We start from the raw sequence: 22207 nt of genomic DNA, 5'->3' as shown, positions 1-22207 counted from the left end.
CAGTAAACTGAGTAAACCGAGGCTCCTGGAAATTCAGTGACTTGGCTTTGCAAGTCGCCTCTCCATCGCTTGAGGGCCTCTGGGCACATCCCAGACCCTCCCGGTGCCTCAGTTTCTTCATCTGTAAAATGGCTTCGATTAGGAGGTTATACATTATTCCAGCTTTAAATCCTAAGAGTTTTGAGGTGAGATGTTAGAATGCTCTTTTCTGTGAGCCCCCGGGGGAAGGGACTGGTCTAGGATAGGGTGGGATGGCCTGGGGCGTGGCGAGACCTTCCCTGGGAGGGCCACGTTCTCGGTCTCAGCAGTGGAAAGGAAGTGCGGACCAGGAATCGAGAGTTCGGCGCTCGGCTGGTCGCGCCTGCGCTCCAGTCCCAGCGCCACTATCAGACCTGCGCGAGTTGAAACTGACGTCACCGCTTCGTGGCCATCGCCGACTTCCCCTGCTGCAGCAGTACTAGACAAGGTGAGATTTAGGCTGAGCTGCCACCCGGCATCTCCCCAGGGACGCGCAGCTTGGCGGGCACGTGCTTCCAAACTTTCCCTGCCTCCCTAGGCATAGCCCGGGGCGCTGATCTTTTCTCCAGGACCCACTTTCGGGCCCCGCATTTTCTGGGAATCTTGGTGTTGGCCCTGCTTGGGGGCGCTTAGGGCCTTCAGCTCTTCGTCGCTTCCTTTTTCTCGCTTCGCGTTGCCCGGCAGCGCCACCTTCTGAGCTGGAGGGAAACCCAAAGCTCCAAGCTACTTCTCCCCTTTCCTTCCCCCCCCCCCCCTTTCCTTCCCTCCCCTCCCAGCCTGCTTTTCGTGGGGTCGTACCCCGACCCCGAGAAAGGAATACTCTCCTGTATTGCCATCCACACCTGAACCTACATATCTGTGTAGCACTGTCTGGAAGCTTGAGGGCCTTCGTGAGTGCCTAGGGAGGAAGACCTGGGTTCGAGTCCTGCCCCTGGCGCCTACTCTCTGTGGGATCCTGGCCAAATCTCGAGAACCCCACTCAGTGTCCCCGGGAAATCATCCAAAGCTGGAATGAATATCCTGGAGTTCATGAACGTGGATAGGGAAAATAATAAAGACTTTTCTTCATTAATCTCAATCTGAAATTTGTCAATTATGAGTTGTTACGATTAATTACAACTAAGTTGTGAATTAAAAGTGGCTTGCGAGAGGGCTAAGAATAAGCATATATTAAGTGCCTGCTCCGTGCCAAGCACTGTGCCAAACAGACTCATTTGAGAAAGGGCTCATAAGTTTCACCAGATTCCCAAAGGGGCCTAGGACACCCAAGAAGGCTAGGAATCTTTGCTCTAAAACAAAATAATAAAAGTAATCCTAACAATAATGATAAAATCTGGTATGATGTAGTGTTATGCACTTTACACATATTACCCCGTTTTATCCTCACAGCAACCATGGAAAGTATTGTTTTATTAGGATCATCCTTATTTTGCAAATGAGGATTCTGACAATGAGAGAATTTAAGTGATTTAAGCAGAATCACACAGCTCAGATCTGAGATTGCCCTCGATTCTTTCCTCCCCTTGATAGATGTCCCATTGGGGACAGTGTTTTGATGGTCTGGGTTTTTTTTTTTTTTTTTAGATTAGGAAAGAAGTCTTCCTTTTACTTTGATGTTTTTTTGACTTTAATTCATTTGTAATTTTAACTGGCTGAAAGATTTCCTCTGGATGAGATTGGTGCTTATCTTGAGATATGCCATGCAAAAATCAGATTCTTCCAATTCAGTATTTGTAAAGTGGTGACTTTGTGCTGAGCATTGTGCTCCAACCAACCAGATCTATTTCTCCAAAATCAGTACCAATTATGGGGTGTTATTGGAGTAATTCTCTGTATACTATAAACTTAGACTTTATATACTTGTTTATTATATACTACACTGAAACCTGGAAGACCATTCTCTACTTCTGCAGATTATTATTAGTTTGATAATGGACAAGTCATTTTTAATTTCTCTGAACTGGTCTTTCTCACTTATAATTAAAAACTCACTTTTATATAGCACTTTTTAAAAAAAAAATTAAATCCTTACCTTCCATCTTGGAAACAATACTCTGTATTGGTTCTAAGGCAGAAGAGTAGTAAGGGCTAGGCATTGGGGGCCAAGTGACTTGCCCAGGGTCACACAGCTAGGAAGTGTCTGAGGCCAGATTTGAACCTAGGACCTCCCATCTCTAGACCTGGCTCCCAATCCACTGAGCTGCCTCCTATATAGCACTTGATGTTTACAAAGCACTTTTTGTAAAATGAGAACTATTCACTATATTATCTCCTTAGATTCTTTCCAGATCAATGATTCATTTAATTATTTGGTTTTCTTTCCCACAGTTCAGAACTTGATCATCATCCCTTAAATTCTTTTTCATAGGTACCCATAATTTCCCAAAGTATTTTTACATATTTTCCCTCAAATTTAATTTGATTATTTTTCCAATTAATAAGCACTTATTTTCTCTCCTCACCTTCCCTTCCCCCTTCTCCATTTGAACAACTACAGAGAAAAATCCTGGTAACTTACATGCATGGTCATGCAAAACAAATTTCCTTTGTTGTAGCTAAAAATATTCTTATTCTGCATTCTGAGTCTAGCTTCTTTCTGGCCAGAGGTGAGTAATGTGCTTCTCTTTTTGGTCCTCTGGAATTGTGGTTTGTTTTTGCATTGATCAGAATTCTGAAGTCTTTCTAAGTTCTTTATAATGTCCCTTTCACAAATTATTCTAGTTCTCATCACTTGACTTTGCATCTTATCATAGAGGGATTCCCAGTTCCTCCAAAGAGTATATTGCTTCTAGCTCTGAAGGTGTCCAAGTGCTTCTCTGGTTTTTTCCTGCTGCTGTGGTCATTTGTACTTTTTTTAATGGACATGTTTCTAAAAATGAAAGGGACCTGTGAATTCGTTGGTATGGGGATTCCCAGGTGAGAACACTCTTTTTATATCATTGCAAGAGAGTACATACTCTGCAATTTAGTATTTTAGAGAGCTGCCTAGAGGGATCACACTCAAATAGAAAGGCAGAGGGAGGGAGGAGGGGAAAGGCAACTAATCTCTACATACTGACTTAATTTTTGTCATATAATATCCATTTTGTTATATTTTTATTTATTTTGTTATATATTTTTGAATTACATTTTAATCCAGTTTGGGCAGCACCCTTGTTTTACACTTCTGGCCTACACCACTGAGAGGTTAAGTGATTTTCCCAAGATATCAAAGGTGGAACTCGAATCCAAGTCTGTGTAATTCCAGCACTAACTCTCCATGACCTCTCAGGGCTGCATTTAATTGAAAGTTTGGAGGATTTTGTCTTGTGATTTTAGAAACATTTCAAATTAAAAATGGAATGAAAGTTCCCCATTCCTTATTTCAGCTTTTAGTAACACCAGCATTGTGCCTTAGTGGATAGTCTAACTTGGGACGCCAATGCCACTCTAAGGCTCTCTCTCACTACACACTTGTAGATATTCTTTGGCAGAATGAATTTCCTCACTGGGAGCTCCTGCCCTACTGAAATCACAGTTCCAGAGAAACAAACAAGACCATCAATCTCAAATAACAGGGATTGTTGAAAAACAAACTATGTTTATGCATTTGGGAGTGGAATGACTTGGAAAAATCTCTTGAGCGCATCACACAGCCCTTAGAGGCTGACAGCTCTGCTGTGGATTACAAAGAGGCCAATAGGCACCATTAAGTCTGAAGTAGTGAGGTTGACAGTTGTTCAGCCAGCAGTATTTTTTAAGTGTTAGCAAAATAGAAAGACCGCTGAGTGTTGGTTGGTCAGAAGTCCTAGGTTCAAATTCCACATCTGACCCTCCTTGTGTGAGGCTGGACAAATCACAACCTCTGTGAAGCTTCCTTTCTCCAGGGATGTGCGGGACGTGACTCCAAACCCTGGAGCCAGTTACTACCTTTTCAGCTTAGGCATTGAGACCTCTCCTCTGAGGAGGGGCTACAGATCAGGGCCTGATTCCTTTTTTGATTGTTTAGACACCTCAAAGTGATAGATAAAATGGTAATAATCAAGATTAAGTGCCCAGAGTCAGGAAGATGTGAGGTCTCATCACAGTGTGGCCATAGGTGGCCTTTCAGTTTCCTCACTTTCCTTAAAATGGGATAATAGCTCTCACCTTGCACAGTTGTGAGAATCAAAGGAGATACATATTTGTAAAATGTGTAGCTCAGTTCCTGGCACATAGCACTTAAATTCTTATTTCCTCCAGTCAGTTATTGAACATTTACCAGTTCACCCCTGGTTTTGTCATTGTAAAACAAAGGAATTGGACCAGGTGGCCTCTAAGGTCCTTTTCTGCTCTGGAGCTGGGCTCCCGCTCTGAGCGTATCGATATGTCACAGTTTTCTATAGAAGTATGCATGGGCCAAGCATTTACTTTCTTCTCTTTGAGAAGCAGAAAGAACCCTGATGTCAGGGTTCTGACATGACTGTTAGGACCTTGTGTAAGCCACTTAACCTCTTTGGGCCTCCGTTTTCTTATGAAAAATGGGGAGAGGAACAGGACAATCTTTATGGACTCTTTCAGCTTCAAATCTTAGGATCTGCTGGTATCTGTAATTCCAGAAAAGATCCGCCCAAGAAGTCTGTTTTTCTCTGCTTGTACAGAGCACCGTGGTAGCTGCTGGGGGCACAGGCTTTCTCAGGTATTTTCATCTCTCACTCCACTGTTCAAAAGCCCCCAGGGCTTCTTATTGCTTCTAGGATAAAGTTCAAAGTCTTTAAAAAGTCCTTCAGGGCTCTGGCCCCATCTTAGCTTTCTAGTTTTATTATCTGCATAGGAACCTTCCAGCCAGATGCATGTCTCACTGCCTTCCAGATAGGTCATGCCTTTTTGTTTCTATGTCTTGGTCATACTGGGCTTCTCTTCTCCAAATCTTGATCATCCTTCAAAGCCTTGCAAAAATCCTACTTGGAGTACTAATAACAGGCCACATTTCTGTAGTGTTTTGCATTTTACGAAGCACTTTCCTGTGGATACAAATAGTTTTATCCATATTTTACAGGTGAAAAAAATGAGAGTCATTGAGGTCAAGTAACTTGGCCAAGGTTACACAGTGACTAAATGGGGCAACCTGGACTTGGACACAGGTTTTTAGAGGCAGCAGGTTATGGATTTGAATCCTTACCTCATGGGTAACCTTTCAGAGTCTCAATTCTCTAAGCTCTAAGAGGGAAATAATAATATTTGGACTCCCTCACTGACAGAGCTACTGTGAGTGATGAGCTTGACAAACTTAAAGCATTGTCTAAAATATTAGTTTGCGCCTCTTGCCTTCAAGCCCAATGCTTATTTCATTCTAATATCTTGGATTTCTTAACCTCATTGGCCTATATTTTACTTATGCTCGTCCTTGTATTTTGGTATTATTGCATTGTTTAATTAATATTAATTTTAGTCATTTTTATTTCCTATAAATAAGGGCCTATGACTACTCTAGATGCTCAGAGAAGGGGTGTTCTGGGAGGAGCAGGACCTCTCACGTGAGGATTTGCTGAGCCATTTTCAGGGTGTCACCCAGCTCTCACCAGGATCCAAGAAGCTATAGCATGTGCCGCAACCTTGCTTTGGTAAAATGGTCTTGGCAGGGGGGCTCAACCAGGTTGTGGGTAACTGAGAGGCCTCAAACACGGTGGTGAGCAGCAGCACATGAGAACAGTTTGTTCCGGGGCCACCAAGGCAGCTGAAGCAGGCTCCGGGGTATGCTTAGAGCTTGGTCCCATGTGGAAGTCACTGCGGCCAGCCAGTGAGGCTGAGGACTTGGTGCACCTTGGCCAGGAGGTCAGGCCAGTTTGTGCACAAGTCAAGCGATTACTCTGTGATGTTGTGATCGTCTTCGCCCACAACAAATGTTCAAATAAATCCTTGTGGAATTAATACCAAAGATAACTTTTTTTTTCCCCAAGAAATATCACAGTATTGACCATTTCTGATGGAAAATTCTAAAACATTTGCCTACTTCCTTAGAACAGAATGTACAAAACATCATTTAACCTTTTAGTTGATGGCTTTGGCTCATCATGATGAGCATTAATTACTGCGCTTATTGTGTAACATATGGTTACTAGGATACATTCGAGGACAACTGTTTGCTCCTAAAATTAATGGCAACAGATTCTTCTTTTTGAATTCTGATAAATAGCTATTTCTTAAAATCTTTACCTTCTATCAAAATATGAATTGTCATTTTTCACTAGTGTCAGTGTGTGCATAATTAGTTTTGGTTGGAAATGGTTGTAACCAGAACATGGCCAGGGACTGATGATGTTTTTGGCTATAGCCATTCTTGAAACCATCACCTAAGGTGGGGAGTGTCTACGGTCTGTTCTGAGAGGGAGAAGCAACTATACTGAAAATTGTGGTTAATCACACTTAAAAAAATTTTTTTTTCTCCTTCACTATGTTAAAAGTATTGTTCTAAGTTTTGAATTTTTATCCCAAGGGAACTTAAAGTCCTGTTAGAAACAGACAAAAATATGTATCTATGTAGATGCATTTTTACACATAAAACCAATAATTTACAATAAAAGGCAATGTGTAAGTGTTGGATGATGACTGATAGTAAATGCTGCAAAAGTTAAGAAAAAGATCTCTCTGGGATGGAACCTTCAGAGAAGGTTGTACTAGAAGATGGGGCTTGAACTTTGAAGGATGAGAAGTATTGAAATTGGTAGAGGGGAAAGGTTTTCCCAAGGATAGACCTCTTGGGAGAATAGTGACATTTTATGAGGGATGGGTTTGATAGTATAAAAGAGAATACAATCTCTAGATTTCCTAGATACCTAATGTAAAGCTCCCTGAATAGGCCCAATGACTTTTTTAGCTTTGTTTGTGCCTTGAGCATTGAAGGCTTTAGATTTTAATAGGACATTGATAGCTATTTCCTTAATTTTCTATCCTCCAACTTTGCAACATTGAGTGATTTTTTCTTAGTTAGCTTTCATGCCTTATAAAAACATTACTATTCTCAAAAGAGGGACTTGTGCTTGGGGTGACCTTTTTTCCTTTTCTCTCCCTCTGACAAAATCAAGTTAATTTGTTTGCCATCTGTATCTCATACTTTACACCTAAAGTAATTTTGACGTGAGATGTGCATAGTATATAATCGTACACTTTTAAAAAATCTCTCACGTTTGCAATCTTTATTTATGCATACTGTAAATCTTTTGGAGAACAAAACTAGATTAATTGTTTACATTTAGGTATCATCTGTACCTTCTTTGATATGACTCTCCCAGGAAATTCCTTTTATGCTTATTTATTTTTATAAGAATGCTATCTTGTGCTATGTTAGTATCCTGTATCATTTTCATTATACTTTACATACTCCAAGGGAAATAGGGATTTTTCTTAAAAAGTTAGCTGTTTCTCCTGTTAGTTCAGTATCTGGATATTTAAAGAAAGTCTTTCAGTTGAGGAAAAACACTTTTCTAACTGAAGTGTAAAATGGTTAATGATGGAAAATGATAGGACAGGAATCAATCTGTCCATATAATGTAGAAAACATTTTCACCAGAGAGACATTTAATAAAAAAAGCATTTGAAAAAAGTCCATTGGAAGCAGGTACTGCAGAATAACTCTTGTCCTGGGTACAGAATGTATTAAGAAAAGGCCCATTTTAGAATGTTTGCTCCGTCCTTGAATATGCATCCCCAGCGTATACAGATGGTATAGCCTCGGAGAGCTACAGTTCCTCGTCTCCACAAGGAGACCGCTGCAAAGGGCCTCCCAGGAGAAGCTTTCCTTTAATCTGGGTCTTTTACACACGTGGGGTTTCCTCCCGAATCTTTGGTCCAGCCGTTTGTCTTTCATTGTTGTGAAGCAGGCGCTCTCCATCTTTGCTGTGCAGTCGTGCATCCCCGGGTGTCCCAGCCAGTGTCTGGGGCTCTTCTGTGAACCCGTTCAGAGATGGCGCGTGTTAGCACCGATGTTTCCACGGGGTGTGAGGCCGGGCCTCCCTCTCAGGCCAGCACGTCCATCAGGAAGGGCGTCCCTGTACAAGCCTCGCAGCTCCTTGCAACCACGCTGTTTGCACAGGGAGCCGCCGCGCTTTCTCATGAGAAGGACCGTGCAGTGAGCAGCCTCCGTTCCCTCCTCACTCCCTCAGAGGCTTTACAGAGGCTCTGCCAGAGGATCTACATTTCTAGACTTGACCCGGCAGATGGACGAATGTCCAGCCCTCCCTCCCTCTGCCCTCCTCTCTCAGGACAGGATTTTGGTGGTGGAGAGATCTTTATCCTTTTGTGTTTCGGTGAGAGACTCACTGGATCTCGAGGGAGAAGAGCCGCAGGTTGTCTGTTGCTCCCCTGTGGGACCACGGGCAAGTCACGTCACTTTTCTGGGCCTCGATTTCTTCCTTTTTAAAATGAGAGGGTCGGCCCAAAGGATCTTGTCATGCTCTATCAGATCCCAAGATGGTTCTTCTTCCTCCAAGTTAGAAGAACAAGAAGACCCTTCTTGGACGTCTCAATATTGATAGTGCCTGTGTTCTAGTTTCTAGCTAGGATGCTAAATTAGAAAAGTTAATCTGCTGAATTAATCATCTCTTATCCCCTAGTTGGTTGGAGGTGGTTGTCCATCCTCCTTGAAGAGAACCAAAAGGACATCCTGGGTGATACCTTTTAATTCACCCATAAATCGGATGCAAGTGAGGCTGAGTTGCGCAAAGAGAACTTCATTCTCTTTCAGAGTCCTTAAGAGTTCAAAGGCAAGACGGAAAGTGGCGAGGATGGTGGGTGAGAAGTTTCCTGGCCTTCGGAGCACATTGTTCCTCTCCCCCGCTTCCTCCAGGGGGATCGGTCCCAGGGGCTGGGGGTTGGGGCGTCTGGACTCCTCTCATGGATAGGGTTGAGGCCGCTCACTTAGCCTCCCCCGAGGCTGCTTCCCTCCTAGGGCCGCTGTTGCAAGGCCTTCAGCTTCTTGGAGCCACAGGTGAGAGCTGAGGGGCAGGTGGACACTCCGGGACAAGGAGCAGCCCTGAAAAGGGCCCTCACACAAAAGGGCTAATCTCCAAATACTCCACAAATCTAATAGCTACTGTTGGAAGGGGATGATATTTCTTTGGTTACAAAGGAAGAGGATTGGGTAAAGAATGTCAATTATGATTACAGAACAGGGGTTCTTAACCTGGGGTTTGGGTACTTAAAATATATTGGTAATTTTATTTCAGTTTGATTTATATCCTTTGTAATCCTATGTACTTTGTTTTATTAATTTAAAAATATCAGGGGCTGCTGGGTGTCTCAGTGGATTGAGAGCCAGGCCCAGAGATGGGACGTCTTACGTTCAAGTCTGGCCTCAGACACTTCCTAACTCTGTGACCCTGGGCAAGTCACTTGACCTCCATATGCCTAGCCCTTACCACGTTATGCCTTGGAAGCAAGTATTGATTCTAAGATGGAAGATAAAGGTTTTTAAAAATAAAAATAAAAAATATTTTTTGAGAAAGTCTGTAAGCTTCACCAGACTGCCCCAGGGATCAGGGATTCCTTGGGTTGAAGGTAGGCAGAGGCCCATCTTCTTGTCTATGCTGAAGAAGCATTGAAAATAAGAACTGAAAATCATCAGTATCTTGGAGGAGGATGTTTTCTGTCAGAAAATCCTCACCAGTCAAGTAGTTTTTACTCTTGACCCATCAACATCTTTTGTCTCTTCAATTTCAGCAGCTATTTCTTTCGTTTAGTCAATTATTTGTATCTGACTGTGATATGGGCAGTTTTCTTGGCAAAGATAATGGTGTGGTTTATGATTTCTTTCCTCAACTCATTTTAGAGATGAGGAAACTGAGGTAAATAGTATTTAATGACTTGCACTGTATCATACAGCTAGTAAACATCTGAGACCATTTTTGATATGACTCCTAACCCTGTGCTCTATCCACTGAGTCACATAGTTGTTCTTTTTTAGATACACAATTCCAAAATTTCCCCCCAAGAATCCTTTGTGATTTTGTTGTGGGTTTACTGACCAAGAACTTTCTTTAAGCTTTTAAAATAAGATATTTCAATAGTAATAATAGTAATTTATGGTGAAATATTTTTATATAATAACCTTGTGGTAGCTGGGACAGGTCAAATTAGTATCCCCATTTTACAGATTAGAAAACTGAGGCTTAGAGGTTAAACAGTTTGATACACAGTTGATATGTGGAACTAGGATATGGCTTTTAGTTCCCCCATCTTTTTTTCCCACACTATCTCCTGTTAAGCAGGTGTAGGACAGTGGTCTTTTTCTGTATTAGAAATTTATTTTAAGATCTTTTGTTTTAATGAAACTCCATTTGTAATTAGAGTTGCTTATCCAACTCAGCAGAAATCTGAGAGCTAATGTAATTTTTATACAAATTGTCTATCTCTTGGTTTATCCACAGTAAAATTTTAATACTAGCTGAGCTTTCTACTGTCACCCTAAATGCATTTGAGTTGCCTTCCTTTGATATTGGTTAATATTTGCTTGATTTTTTACATTCTTTTAAAAACCAAAAAATAGGAAGATAAATCTATTGGGGGGGGGGAACCTATTTAGGCCAGCCCAATCCAAAAGAAATTATTTTTGGATTGTTAATACCAGAGGTCAACAAACTATTGCCTCAGGGCCAAATCCATTCTTAGCTCTCAAGCCTTACAAAAACAGGTGGCAAGTTGGGCTATAGTTTACTGTTGTGTGCCACTGTTCTGGTGCAATTAGTGTAGGTAATAGAATTAACTACAGTTAAGGAATTTTAAGGCAGGATGAGATTTTAGTGGTCATCTAGACCAGAAGTTCTTAATTTTTTTAGTGTCATAGACCCCTTTAGCAGTTTGGTGAAACCTGTGGACCCTTTGTCAGCATGATGTTTTAAAATTAAAATAAAATATATAGAATTATAAAGCAACCAGTTATATTGACATTAAAACAAACAAGTTCATAGGAGTTAAGAACCTCTGGTCCAAAGAGATCAACCTTAGATTCTAAAAAAATCATAAATTTAATAATTATCTAAAATCAACTTAAATGTACGATAAAGGATAAAACTTTTTTTTTCATTTTTTTTTTCATTTTTTATTTTAAACCCTTAACTTCTGTGTATTGACTTATAGGTGGAAGAGTGGTAAGGGTAGGCAATGGGGGTCAATTGACTTGCCCAGGGTCACACAACTGGGAAGTGTCTGAGGCCGGATTTGAACCTAGGACCTCCTGTCTCTAGGTCTGGCTCTCAATCCACTGAGCTACCCAGCTGCCCCCAAGGATAAAACTTTATATAAATTCCAGGAGAACCAATTTTTTTTAATGGATTTATGATTTCATTGCTATTGAGCAGGTTTCATGCACTCCTGAAACTATTAAAATATAATTGAGAAGTGTTTAACAAAATAAATAAAAATACAGTATAATATAGATGATATGTGGTTTTCTAGTTCAATATATAGTCAGCATTTTGACACCACTGGTGCAGGAAATTTCTGCCCACTGAGGAGATTCCTTTTACCAATGAGGATTGGCATCTACTCTGCTACTTATCTCTTCTTGGAGATAACATTTCTCATTATTTATGATATTGTTCAGCTGTAGTTTGTTTTTGTTTTTTTTTTTTTCCCACCTGTAGTCATTGTAGTCATCCTATGCTGCTATTTTGGTTCTCTTTACTTTTCATTAATTCATGTCTTCTCATGCTTATGACTTTTATATTTGTCATTTCTTAAGGTACAGTAATTTTACATGTATGTACTACTTTTTAAAAATCCATTTGACAATGGATGGGCATTTAATTTGTCCCAAAGGCATCTCAAATTCAACACATTCAGAATTGAACTTATCTTTCCAACTGGACCACAAACTTACCTATTATCCTGCCACTTTAAAAATTTTTATTAAAGTATTTTATAATAATATTGAAAACAAATTTTTAAGTCATTAAATTTTTTTTGAGTTCTAAAGTCTCCCCTTCCTACCTTTCTTCCCTCACTCTATTTTACCCTTTCTCCTCCCTAAGACAGTAAGCTATCTGATACAGATTTTATACGTGCTATCTTGTAAAACGTATTTTCCATATTAGTCATTTTGTGGAAGAGATATCAACCCCCCCCAAAAGAGTGAAATATAGTATGTTTTGGTCTGTTCTTTCTCTGGGGGTAGTTGGCATATTTCAGTAGCTCTTCATTGCTTCTTGTGTTTGACTAATGCTCTTCACAGCCTGTCTGTCCTTTTCCTGCCTTTCTAGACTCTTCTACTTTACTCTGCCTCTTGAATGCTTCGATTCAGCCAAACTGACCTACTTGTTATTTTGCACACATCTCTAGGAGTTTGGAATGTATTCCTCCACACCTCTGCCTTTGGAATCTCTTATTTCCTTAAAGACTAATCTCAAATGCCCCCTTCCCCAAATCATTTTTGACTTCAAATCTGGGTCAGATGCTTCCTTCCTGGAAGAACTTTGGGTAATTCACTTAATCTCTGGGCTGCCTTTATTACCCCCATCTATGGTACCTACTTTAATGATGATAAAGTGAGAATTTTTGTTGAGGCATATAACTGCTAACTATTATTACTAGTGTATCCTCTCCCCAAACTACCTCGTATTCCCTTTGCATGTATTCTGTCTGTATTTGTACATATACATTAAGAAGTAAGCTTCCTGAGAGAAGGGATTTTTTTACGTTAGTTTTTGTATACCCAGCACCTAACATAGTGCCGTGGCACATAGTATATGTTTAATAAATGATTATTAATTGATTTACCATTTTTAGCTACTACAAAAGGTACTGCTGTAAATATTTTGATGTTAGTGGGACCTTTTTTCCTCCTTTTCTTTGACATGCTTAGGTTATATATTTCTAATACTCCCAACTCATAAAAAAAAAGTTTATGGATATGTTGTTTTCATGTCACTTTAATTTCTTTATCTCCCTCCTCATCACCTAAAGAACTGTCCATTGTATTCTATATTTTTACCTCTGAGTGAAAGGTGTAGTAAAGACAGAAAAGGCATCTGATTGGATAGAGCAAAAAATCTGTCCCTTAATGCTGTCTCCCATGTGCAAGTAAAAATTATATAAAATTCCAAGGGAATTATTACAATGGATGTAACTTTGTTTGACTCATAATTCCTAAATAACAAGCAGGACATAAAAAGGGGAAATAGAGCTTGCTCTATGTTTGCTAGTGTCTTGGAGGTGATTCTGTCCAGAGGGAAGGTGAGTAGACATTCCCCAGAGACAGGGAGGTTTTCTAATCCCGTTTGTGGGTGAACATAACCTGCAGAACCTCCAAAGGAGATACTTAGTTACTCTAAAGAGTTTGACTTGCCTGTCCACACAGGAAAAACCAAGTAGCTGAAGAACGTGTATTGTGCCTGCTATGGCATGGCCTGTTCCAGCTCTTCTCAAGGTGTGGCAGAGTTTACATAATTATGCCTTTGATGGTTCAGTAGACACAGAATGGGTCAGGAGGAAGAGGGGACTGAATTGCCTTTGGGAAGACCCCAAATTTCTCTCTGAAACACAAGCCTCTCTTTTTAATACCAGCATTCCAGGGATGAAGGATTCTAGTCTGGGGCAGCTTCTCAAGATCTGAAGTGGAAGCTCACCCAGGGGCAGTGTAGAAAGGTTCATGGGGCGTGTGGGCAGATTTCATAAAGAATATTAAAGCAGGAATGGTGTAAAAGTGTCATTAAAGAAATGTATGATTGAAAAAGATGGGCTGTTCTTGTAGGGAGAATGAGGGCTAGCTGAGGTGTGACCAGAGATGTCAGGAGATCTCCAGGAAGTCTAGCATGACATTGAGGGGGCGGCCCCTGGGGAAAACTTAGGGGAGGACGAGAACTAGAGTTACATTGGAAGGACTGAGATGAGAGGACTATGGTTTGCATTGAAGAAAATACTCATCTCAAGAGAGTTGAGAAATTCGTAGGAGAAAGTATTGGAGTATTAAAATATATAAAGAAGATAAATAGATTAGATAGGCAGAATTATGCCTTAACTTGAAAGTCAGCTCTGAACAGCATTTTAGCTAAATTTCCCACTTTTATTATGTTTTATGTGATTTATAGAAATTCTAAATTTTTCCAGATACATTTTTAAAGGCTTGTAAGCAGTAATTTATACTGTTTGAAGCATTTCCATTATCAGATTTCTGAATTCTCTTATTAGCTTAATTCAAAATATTTGTGGATTTTCTCCTAAAGGCATTAAAGTGTATATTTTTGTTAAATCTACTTGAATGACATGTGATCCAATTATTAATTCAAGCATTGTCTCCTGCTATGAAACTATGTCTTTTACTTCTGTATAGTCCTAGGAGTCCCAGAATTTTTACCATTGCTTTTCTATTCTTCCTAGTTACATCCTTAGTTCTTTAGCAATGTATTATTGGAATGTGCATTGGGAGATTGAACTTTTAAACTTTGTTTTTAAAGCATTATCTGTTTTTCCAGGATTATGTTCTAAGAAGGCATCCTTGGTAGTTTGATTACTTGCTTTTCAACTGGTTTTAATTCTCTTATTGTGTCTAAAATTCTTGATGTAAGACTGATAAAATAATTTTTAGATAGGAGAGCAAATACCTAAGTCCTCCTTAAGTAATATATACAAATAATTTTTATGTATCTTTCCATTTAGCATGGCAGAAGAAGATACTAGTGCAGAAGACTATCCAACAGAAATCCATGACTATCTGTCAGCGTTTGAGAATTCTCTTCGTTCTGTGGATGAAATGCTGAAGACTATGATGTCGGTTTCCAGAAACGAGTTGTTACAGAAGGTAAAAAATAAAATAAACATTCTTCTCTAATTGATGTATTTGTTAGTAGATGTTAAAACCTTAATGCTTTATCTTCTGAGCAAGTTACTGAAGGAGAAAAGAATAACTCAACGAAATATTCTTATGTTGAAATTCTTCATAGTAAATATGAGAGAAAACTCCTGAAGTTTAATAAATATATCTTTTAGTTGTAAACATTTTTTTTGTAGTTGAATTATGAGAAGGAGTACTCACAACATTCTTTTTGACAGAATCCATCTTTGAGCTTTTAAGTAGTAGAATGATGTTATCAGAGTTTCTGGAAATCCTATAGGACAAAAACAATAAATTGATTTTGACAGCCCCAAACAAATTTCATTATGTTTCTCTGTCTTTGGTACAGCCTAAGTATTTCAGCCTGCTCCTCATACATAAATACATCATGTACACTGTTTATATTGATGAATTACTTTTGACATACAAAGCCCAGATCATAACTTCAAAAATTAAAATAATTTAAAATATTTTTCTTGCATTGTACACATTTTCTTCTTTGTCTAAATAAAAATAGTACTTCGAAGTGAAAATTCAATGTCAGAATAAATAGATGAACAAAATGTTTCCTTTTCTCAAATAGTTTCCAGATCATTTAGTTATTAGATTATAGGAAATATTTTATTTGTGTCATTATACTTGATTATGTTTAAAATGCTATCTGATTGACTTAAAACTTTATTTTTTAATAGTTGGACCCACTTGAACAGGCCAAGCTGGATTTAGTTTCTGCTTATACATTGAATTCAATGTTTTGGGGTAAGTACACTAATGTATTTGACTTGGGTCAGAGGGTTAATTTTGATAAAGATAGCATCTCTTCAGTTAAACTTTAAGATTCTTAATAGATAACTGGTTTTTTTTTTTTGGTTAGGATAAGCCAGAATTTAACATACTATTGCATGTATACTAAGTAATTTAAGATATAAATTTCTGCAGTTTTTCTTGTCTAATTTACTTGATTGTAGTGTTTTCAATTTATATACAGAATATTTTCGCATAGTAAAAAGAATTTGATAGTTGGAAGATAAATCAGCTCCTCTCTAAGTCCAACCCTTATTTGAAAGGAATCACCACTATAAAATGTTGAATCAGTAGTTATCCAATTTTTTAAATTATAATTTTAAAAAATTATCATTAAATTTTTCTCATTTTCTCTGACAGTTTATTTGGCCACTCAAGGAGTTAATCCCAAGGAGCATCCAGTAAAGCAGGAAATAGTAAGCTTTGGCTTCACATCTTTTTGCTTTATTTATTATATTGTATATTTGTCCATTGGTTAATTATCTGTGTGGATATAATTTAATTCTTTCAAGTTTTAAAAACATCACAGTACCTTTATGCCACAATATCATTTATGGAAAGCAGAATTGTCTGTCTTCTGAAATTATGTAAGCAAATTAAGTTAATTGTAATTTTACCTTTAGTTTTATTTTAACCTCTTACTAAACCTCTTACTAAAAAGTAGATTGAAAGTAATTATGATTTCCAGATTTAAATGGGTTGGGAAAATATTTCAATTTTAGTAATTATTTATAACATATGTAGTATTTTTCTCACAGATTTTTGGAATCCTTACCCTCCCCAAAGCAGTTTTTTTAAAAGCCCCAAACTCTTACACAATTCTAAAAAGTATATTCCAGTTGATTTACTAGCCAAGCCGGGAAAGTTCCTCCCCCACCCACCTTTTCAATTCTTCCATTAATTCATTTTCTCAGCAGTAAAGAATCCAGTTCAGCAACAAAGCTAAAAGCTTTTTTGGCACCAGTTGTATGTGTACTGTCCAGTAATTCTGCATTAGTGACATATTTACAACCTATAATAAATCTTTTAGGTTTGTCTTTGTATTCCATTTAGATGCATAAGTACAGTATATAAGGTCTTGTATCTTAGAATTTCTGCTGACTTCAAAAATCAAATCAAATCATTCAGTTTGAAGAAAAAATTAGAAATCAAACTTTGTTTGCCTTTTTGACTTCCCTTTATAAATAAGAATGTCAGTATAATCAATATATATTAATCTATTATTTCTTTATGGTTTTACATATATCATATTTTTATATAAATATATGTACTCACACACCTATAAAGCTAAAGTATATAAGACAAACCAACTTTAGTTTCCAAAAATATGTGGTCACCTGTATTAATTTCAACGAAATAGCATATATTTGTCATCAGTTTTAAAAAAATTAAACCAGATTTCCTTTTCTCCATCTTAATTAATTAAGCAGAACATTTTTTCCGTTTCAAGGTTCTTGGTACAGAATTGTTTTGATTTTACATTTTGTACTTTTTCGAAATCATGAAACTAAAGGATACAGAAGGGTGTGACTTTAAAACCGAACACCAGGGGTTTGTCCTGTCTAGTTCTCTAAGGAAAGGATCTTATTTCTTTCTGTTCTGCACTTTACAAGTATCCAAGCAAATGACTGAATCTCCTTCTTCCTTCTTTGTTTTTTGGGTCGCTTAATGTTCTGTACCTTTAATGAGGAAAGGGCAGGCAAGAAAAATCAGTCCTTCACTTTTATAGCCCCCTGTTTCATAGGCCTGTCGAGGTGATTTTGATACGTTGGATGAGATGTACATTTAGGCATTCTCATTCATTTAGGGTGTCATCTCGGGAGTTCTGCTCCTCCGGGCGTGCCCTTTGTGTCCCTCTCTTCTCTTCCCATGAGCAGCCCTCCCGGTAGGAGTGGCCTGTGGCAGCAGAGTGTGTTTTTCACCTTTTAAAGTCTAGCTGCTTGGAGTGTGTATTTCATTGGAGAATTTTATTCTTCATTTGTTTCACAAATCTACCCGCACTGGGCCTAGGCACTGAGGAGATAAGAAGTTGAATGAAATGGTCTCAGGCCCCAACACACGTCAAGTACAGCAGGAAAGATGGATGTGCAGACAGATGTAGTACAGAGTAGAGTGTGCTAAATAGATGCGGGATAAGACAAGTGCTATGAGGATTTGCTAATCACATTTCATATGTTAATCATTTATAAAACAACATTGAAAGTCAAACATTTGCATATGTTTGGGAATTGGGGAGTGGGAAGGAACATGTGTTCATTTTATGTAAGTAGTCTACCATTACACCCAAAATTTTTTATTTGCATAATATCCACTTTAATTGTGATTATAGGAGGAAATATATACAGAGATAATTGAGGGTTGTAACAGAAGCGGCGTATCATAATAGAAAGCGGAGGAGGAAGCCTTCTGCTCTTGGCTTTGCTGCTGACTTGTTCCATACCTGGAAGCTTCCTTCTTGCTTCTCTGGGCAGGAGAGAGACCGGCTGAACTCTAGAGTCTAGAATTCTTATGCTTTATTTGGAGGAAGTAGTCTGGATTTAGAGTAAGGAGACCTGGATTCAGGAAGGGAGGCGATGCTGAGTCCCACTTACCTCAGCCAGAGGGTTTGGGATGATGGTATTGGCACCAGCTCCTTCACAGGGTGAGGACAGGAGGAAGGCATTTTATAAACCTTAAAGTGCCTAATTAAACATTAGCTGTTATTTGGGAGAAATCTAGGAAGGAATAATTGCATAGATTACGGAAGCTCTAGAACGCGTGATTTGAGGATATTGAAAACGTAAAGACGTTCTAAAGAGGGACTGTCACTTCATATAATTTTGGAGGATGTTTTGATATAGGATATTGTGATAAAACTAATGATGGTAGATATTTTAATGATATCAATTGTTGTTACTTTGTAGGATAGAATAAGAATATATATGAACAGAGTCAAAGAAATTACAGACAAGAAAATGGCTGCCAAACTGGATAAAGGAGCTGCTTCAAGATTTGTAAGAAATGCTCTCTGGGAAGCCAAACCAGAAAAAGGATCAAAGTCCTCAAATAAAGGAAAAAGGAAAAAGTGAATTTTTGGTTTTGTTTAATAAATATTCTAGAAGTATTCTATATTAACTTTTGGTCTTTTCCCTTCAAAATAAATAGAAAGCATAAGAAGATTGTGTTGAATTGTACCTGGAGAAACTAGATCTAAATATGTGTTGATGTGAAATTTTTCACTTGAAACTTGTTACATAACATCCCCCCCCAATATTTGAATTGGTTTTTCTAATTCTTAAAAGTTTGAAATTTCATATTTTATTAAGTATCAATCTATAAATGATTACATTTTAGCTTGGTATTTTTTGTAAACACATTTGCTATTGTAATGGTCTTATAAATTATATGAAGACTGAAAGTGAAATTCAATGTTACAAGTACATCTGTTTTCAGTATATTGTGTTAAAAATAGAATGAAGCAATGAAATATTTCTTTATAATACAATTATGACTTTTTTGTTTCTAGAAATCATTAGTCTTTTACAAAGAAATAAAAGAAATATATTAAAACTTAAAGGATCATATGTAAGTTACAGCTATTTGTCTGCAATATCCATTTAAAAATAAATGGAACCATATAAATAAAAGTCGAAGTTTCGTACTGAAGTCTAGATTTCATGTAAAGAATTGTAAATTCTTTGAGCTGGAAAGAACCTGAGATGACATTTACTTTCAACATCCTCATTTTTACTGACCAGGAAACTGCAGCTCTGAAGTGACTTGTTCCCATTCTCTTGTTCTGAAAGCAAGGGTTGTTATTTTTATTGTTTTAATGACTCTTTAGTAAGTTTTTTCAGATAATTCACTTAAGGTAGTCATCCTGTTCACAGGAATTGGGTTTCAGAGGTTCCTATGAATAGTTATCTATAATTATCTTTTCTCAATTAGAAATACTTAGCTATTCAAGCTCTTCTTTTTTTAGTGCTTTGTCTATTCTTCCAGTTATGTTTTCTTAAGTTACATTATTATAATAGTTGTAAGTGTCTGTGTCCGGCAGAATCCAAACAGTGAGAGTACAGCATCCTTATACATTGTCTAATTCTGTTGGAACACTTTTAAGTGATAATTCTGTATTGAACTTTTCAGTGTCTCGTGAACTTTTAAGTTCATGAACTTTGACTGTATATTTCCAATTAATGCAAATGTAAAACCCCATACTACCACATACAGGAATGCCAAGAACAGTAAAATACTTTAATTTTTGAGAAAGAAGACGATATGGTTTCAGTGTGATTAATTTTCCATATGTAACCTTGAATAAATGGATTTCTTGATTTATAGAAACAGATATTGGAAATGGTCTTAAAATGTAATGGATTTTATAAAGCGTTTTGGGCTCTTTCTGTGACATGTGAAGAGGAAAGCATTGATGGAGGCACAGATTCTATTCTGCTTATAATGTCAGATAATTTGAAGAATAGAACAGTGTTTATAATTACTGCAGCCTCTCAAATTTATTTTCTCCAAAACAATTTATGATATTATGATGTTAAGATCAAATACAATGGGCATGTTTTTGTGTTGTCTTTAGATATTATATAATGGTTATTTCTGAATATTTCTGATTTTCAAAAAGGCTGGAAAAATAAAATTTTTTGTCATACATGAATTGGAAGCAAATTTTTAATCCTGTACCTCCTTTTTATGTGATAATCATTTCCTTATCTACCTCAACTCCATCTGAACCTTCCTTGTCACAAAGAAATGTATTTAAACAAAACTGACCCAGTAGCCACATCTGCCTGTATATGAGTGTCCATCCCTTTAGAGAAGAAGGAATTTTCACCTTTTTCTCTGAAACCAAAGTTAGTCATTGTAATTAATCTGAATTTAGCTACTCTTCAGTGGCATTTTCACTTATACTATTGTTATCATTGTATCTATTGTCTTTTCTGATGTTATTCCATACATCACACAGTTTAACCATTTCCCTGTCAGTGGGTCCTTTCTTTATTTTCAGTTTTTGCTGCCTGAAAGAGAACTGCTAGGAATAATTTCTCATATGTGGGGTCTTTTTTTCCCCTACAACTCGTAATTGACATTTTGGGGATATATGCTCACTGGAGGAATTGTTGATTCAAAGAGTCATTTTTTTACCTACCTGATTTCAAGTTTTCTTAAGAAAACTGAGGCCACTTCACCGTTCAACTGAGAGTGTATTAGTATTCTTATCATTTTGTAGCCCTTCCTACATTGACTTCCTTGCTTTATCCTCTTTGTCATTTGAATTATTGCGAGATGAAACCTGTTTTAATTATACTTTCTCTTAGTGACTTAGAACATTTTTATATGTTTGTTGATCATTTGCATTTCTTTTATGACTTGATTTGGTTTTTTTTTTTTTAAACCCTTACCTTCTGTCTTAGACTCAATACTAAGTAGCCATTCCAAGGCAGCACAGTGGCAAAGGCTAGGCAATGGGAATTAAGTGACTTGCTCTGGGTCACACAACTAGGAACTGTCTAAGCTAGATTTGAACCCAGGATTTCCTGTCTCCATGCTTGGCTCTCTGTCCTCTGAGCCACCTAGCTGCCCCATTTGCTTTTCTTTTGAAAATGATTTGTTCCTTTCCTTTAACCACTTACCTGTTGAAAAAATCTATTTTATTTAAAAATTGAACCATTGTTACACTGGTGGTAGTTTTGAAGACATTAAATAAAGTTATTAGATGATTATCAGTATTTTTAATAATAAAAAAGAATATATTTCCCATTTGTCTTTATGGGTAACTGGATGTTTATTATGTGTTTGTATATACGTGCATGTATGTAATAAGTGTATATATGTATATATAAAAATAATATATTTTAATATGCCAATAATTTGTGATTCAATTGAAGAACTGTTCTTCAGTCAGATCACATATAACTTAGTAAGTTTTGGGGAGTTGTTATATGTTATATATATTACATATATATTTGGGGAGTTATGTATTAGTTACATATATATAACTTACTAACTTACTATATGTATATACTAACTTACTATATACATATATTAGAGAGTTGTTATATATATTACATATTTTGGGGAGTCATTAATTATATATATTGTATATAATTTAGTAAGTTTTGGGGAGTTGTTATGTTTATATGTATATTATATATATTTTAGATAGTTGTTATATATTAGTTATATATATTTTGGGAAATCATTCTATATTAGTTATATATGATATATATATTTTGGGGAGTTGTTTTGTATATATAACTTAGTAAATTTTGGAGAAATGTTATATATAGCATATATATATTTTGGATAGTCATGTATTAGTTATATATATATATATATAATTTAGTAAGTTTTGGGGAGTATGTTATGCTAGTTATGTTAATAATATAATAAAATATATTTTGGGGAGTTCTATATTAGTTATATATATTTTGGGGAATCATTCTATATTAATTATATATTACATATATTTTAGGAAGTTGTTCTCTATTAGTTTACATATGTTATATATTTTTTGGAGTTCTATATTAGTTATACATATTAGATTTAAAAAAATATAATCTTATATATGTATTATATATAACTTAGTAAGTTTTGGGATCACACAGCTAG

General features: G+C 37.0%; 1 protein-coding gene across 1 annotated transcript; it reads left to right on the top strand.

Moving 5' to 3' along the window:
• The first annotated feature begins 417 nt into the window (after positions 1 to 417).
• Positions 418 to 18843, top strand: C1D (C1D nuclear receptor corepressor). Its single transcript, XM_044660696.1, has 5 exons — positions 418 to 466; positions 14626 to 14767; positions 15493 to 15559; positions 15965 to 16020; positions 18508 to 18843. Exons 2-5 carry the CDS (start codon positions 14627 to 14629, stop codon positions 18670 to 18672), a joined length of 429 nt encoding a protein of 142 aa, XP_044516631.1. The 5' UTR covers positions 418 to 466; position 14626; the 3' UTR covers positions 18673 to 18843.
• Positions 18844 to 22207: the final 3364 nt, after the last annotated feature.

The sequence above is a fragment of the Gracilinanus agilis genome, chromosome 2 (genome assembly GCF_016433145.1).
Source record: "Gracilinanus agilis isolate LMUSP501 chromosome 2, AgileGrace, whole genome shotgun sequence".
NCBI classification, from domain to species: domain Eukaryota; kingdom Metazoa; phylum Chordata; class Mammalia; order Didelphimorphia; family Didelphidae; genus Gracilinanus; species Gracilinanus agilis.
The sequence above is the reverse complement of the archived record's forward strand: the minus strand, read 5'-3'. Positions and strand labels throughout refer to the sequence as shown.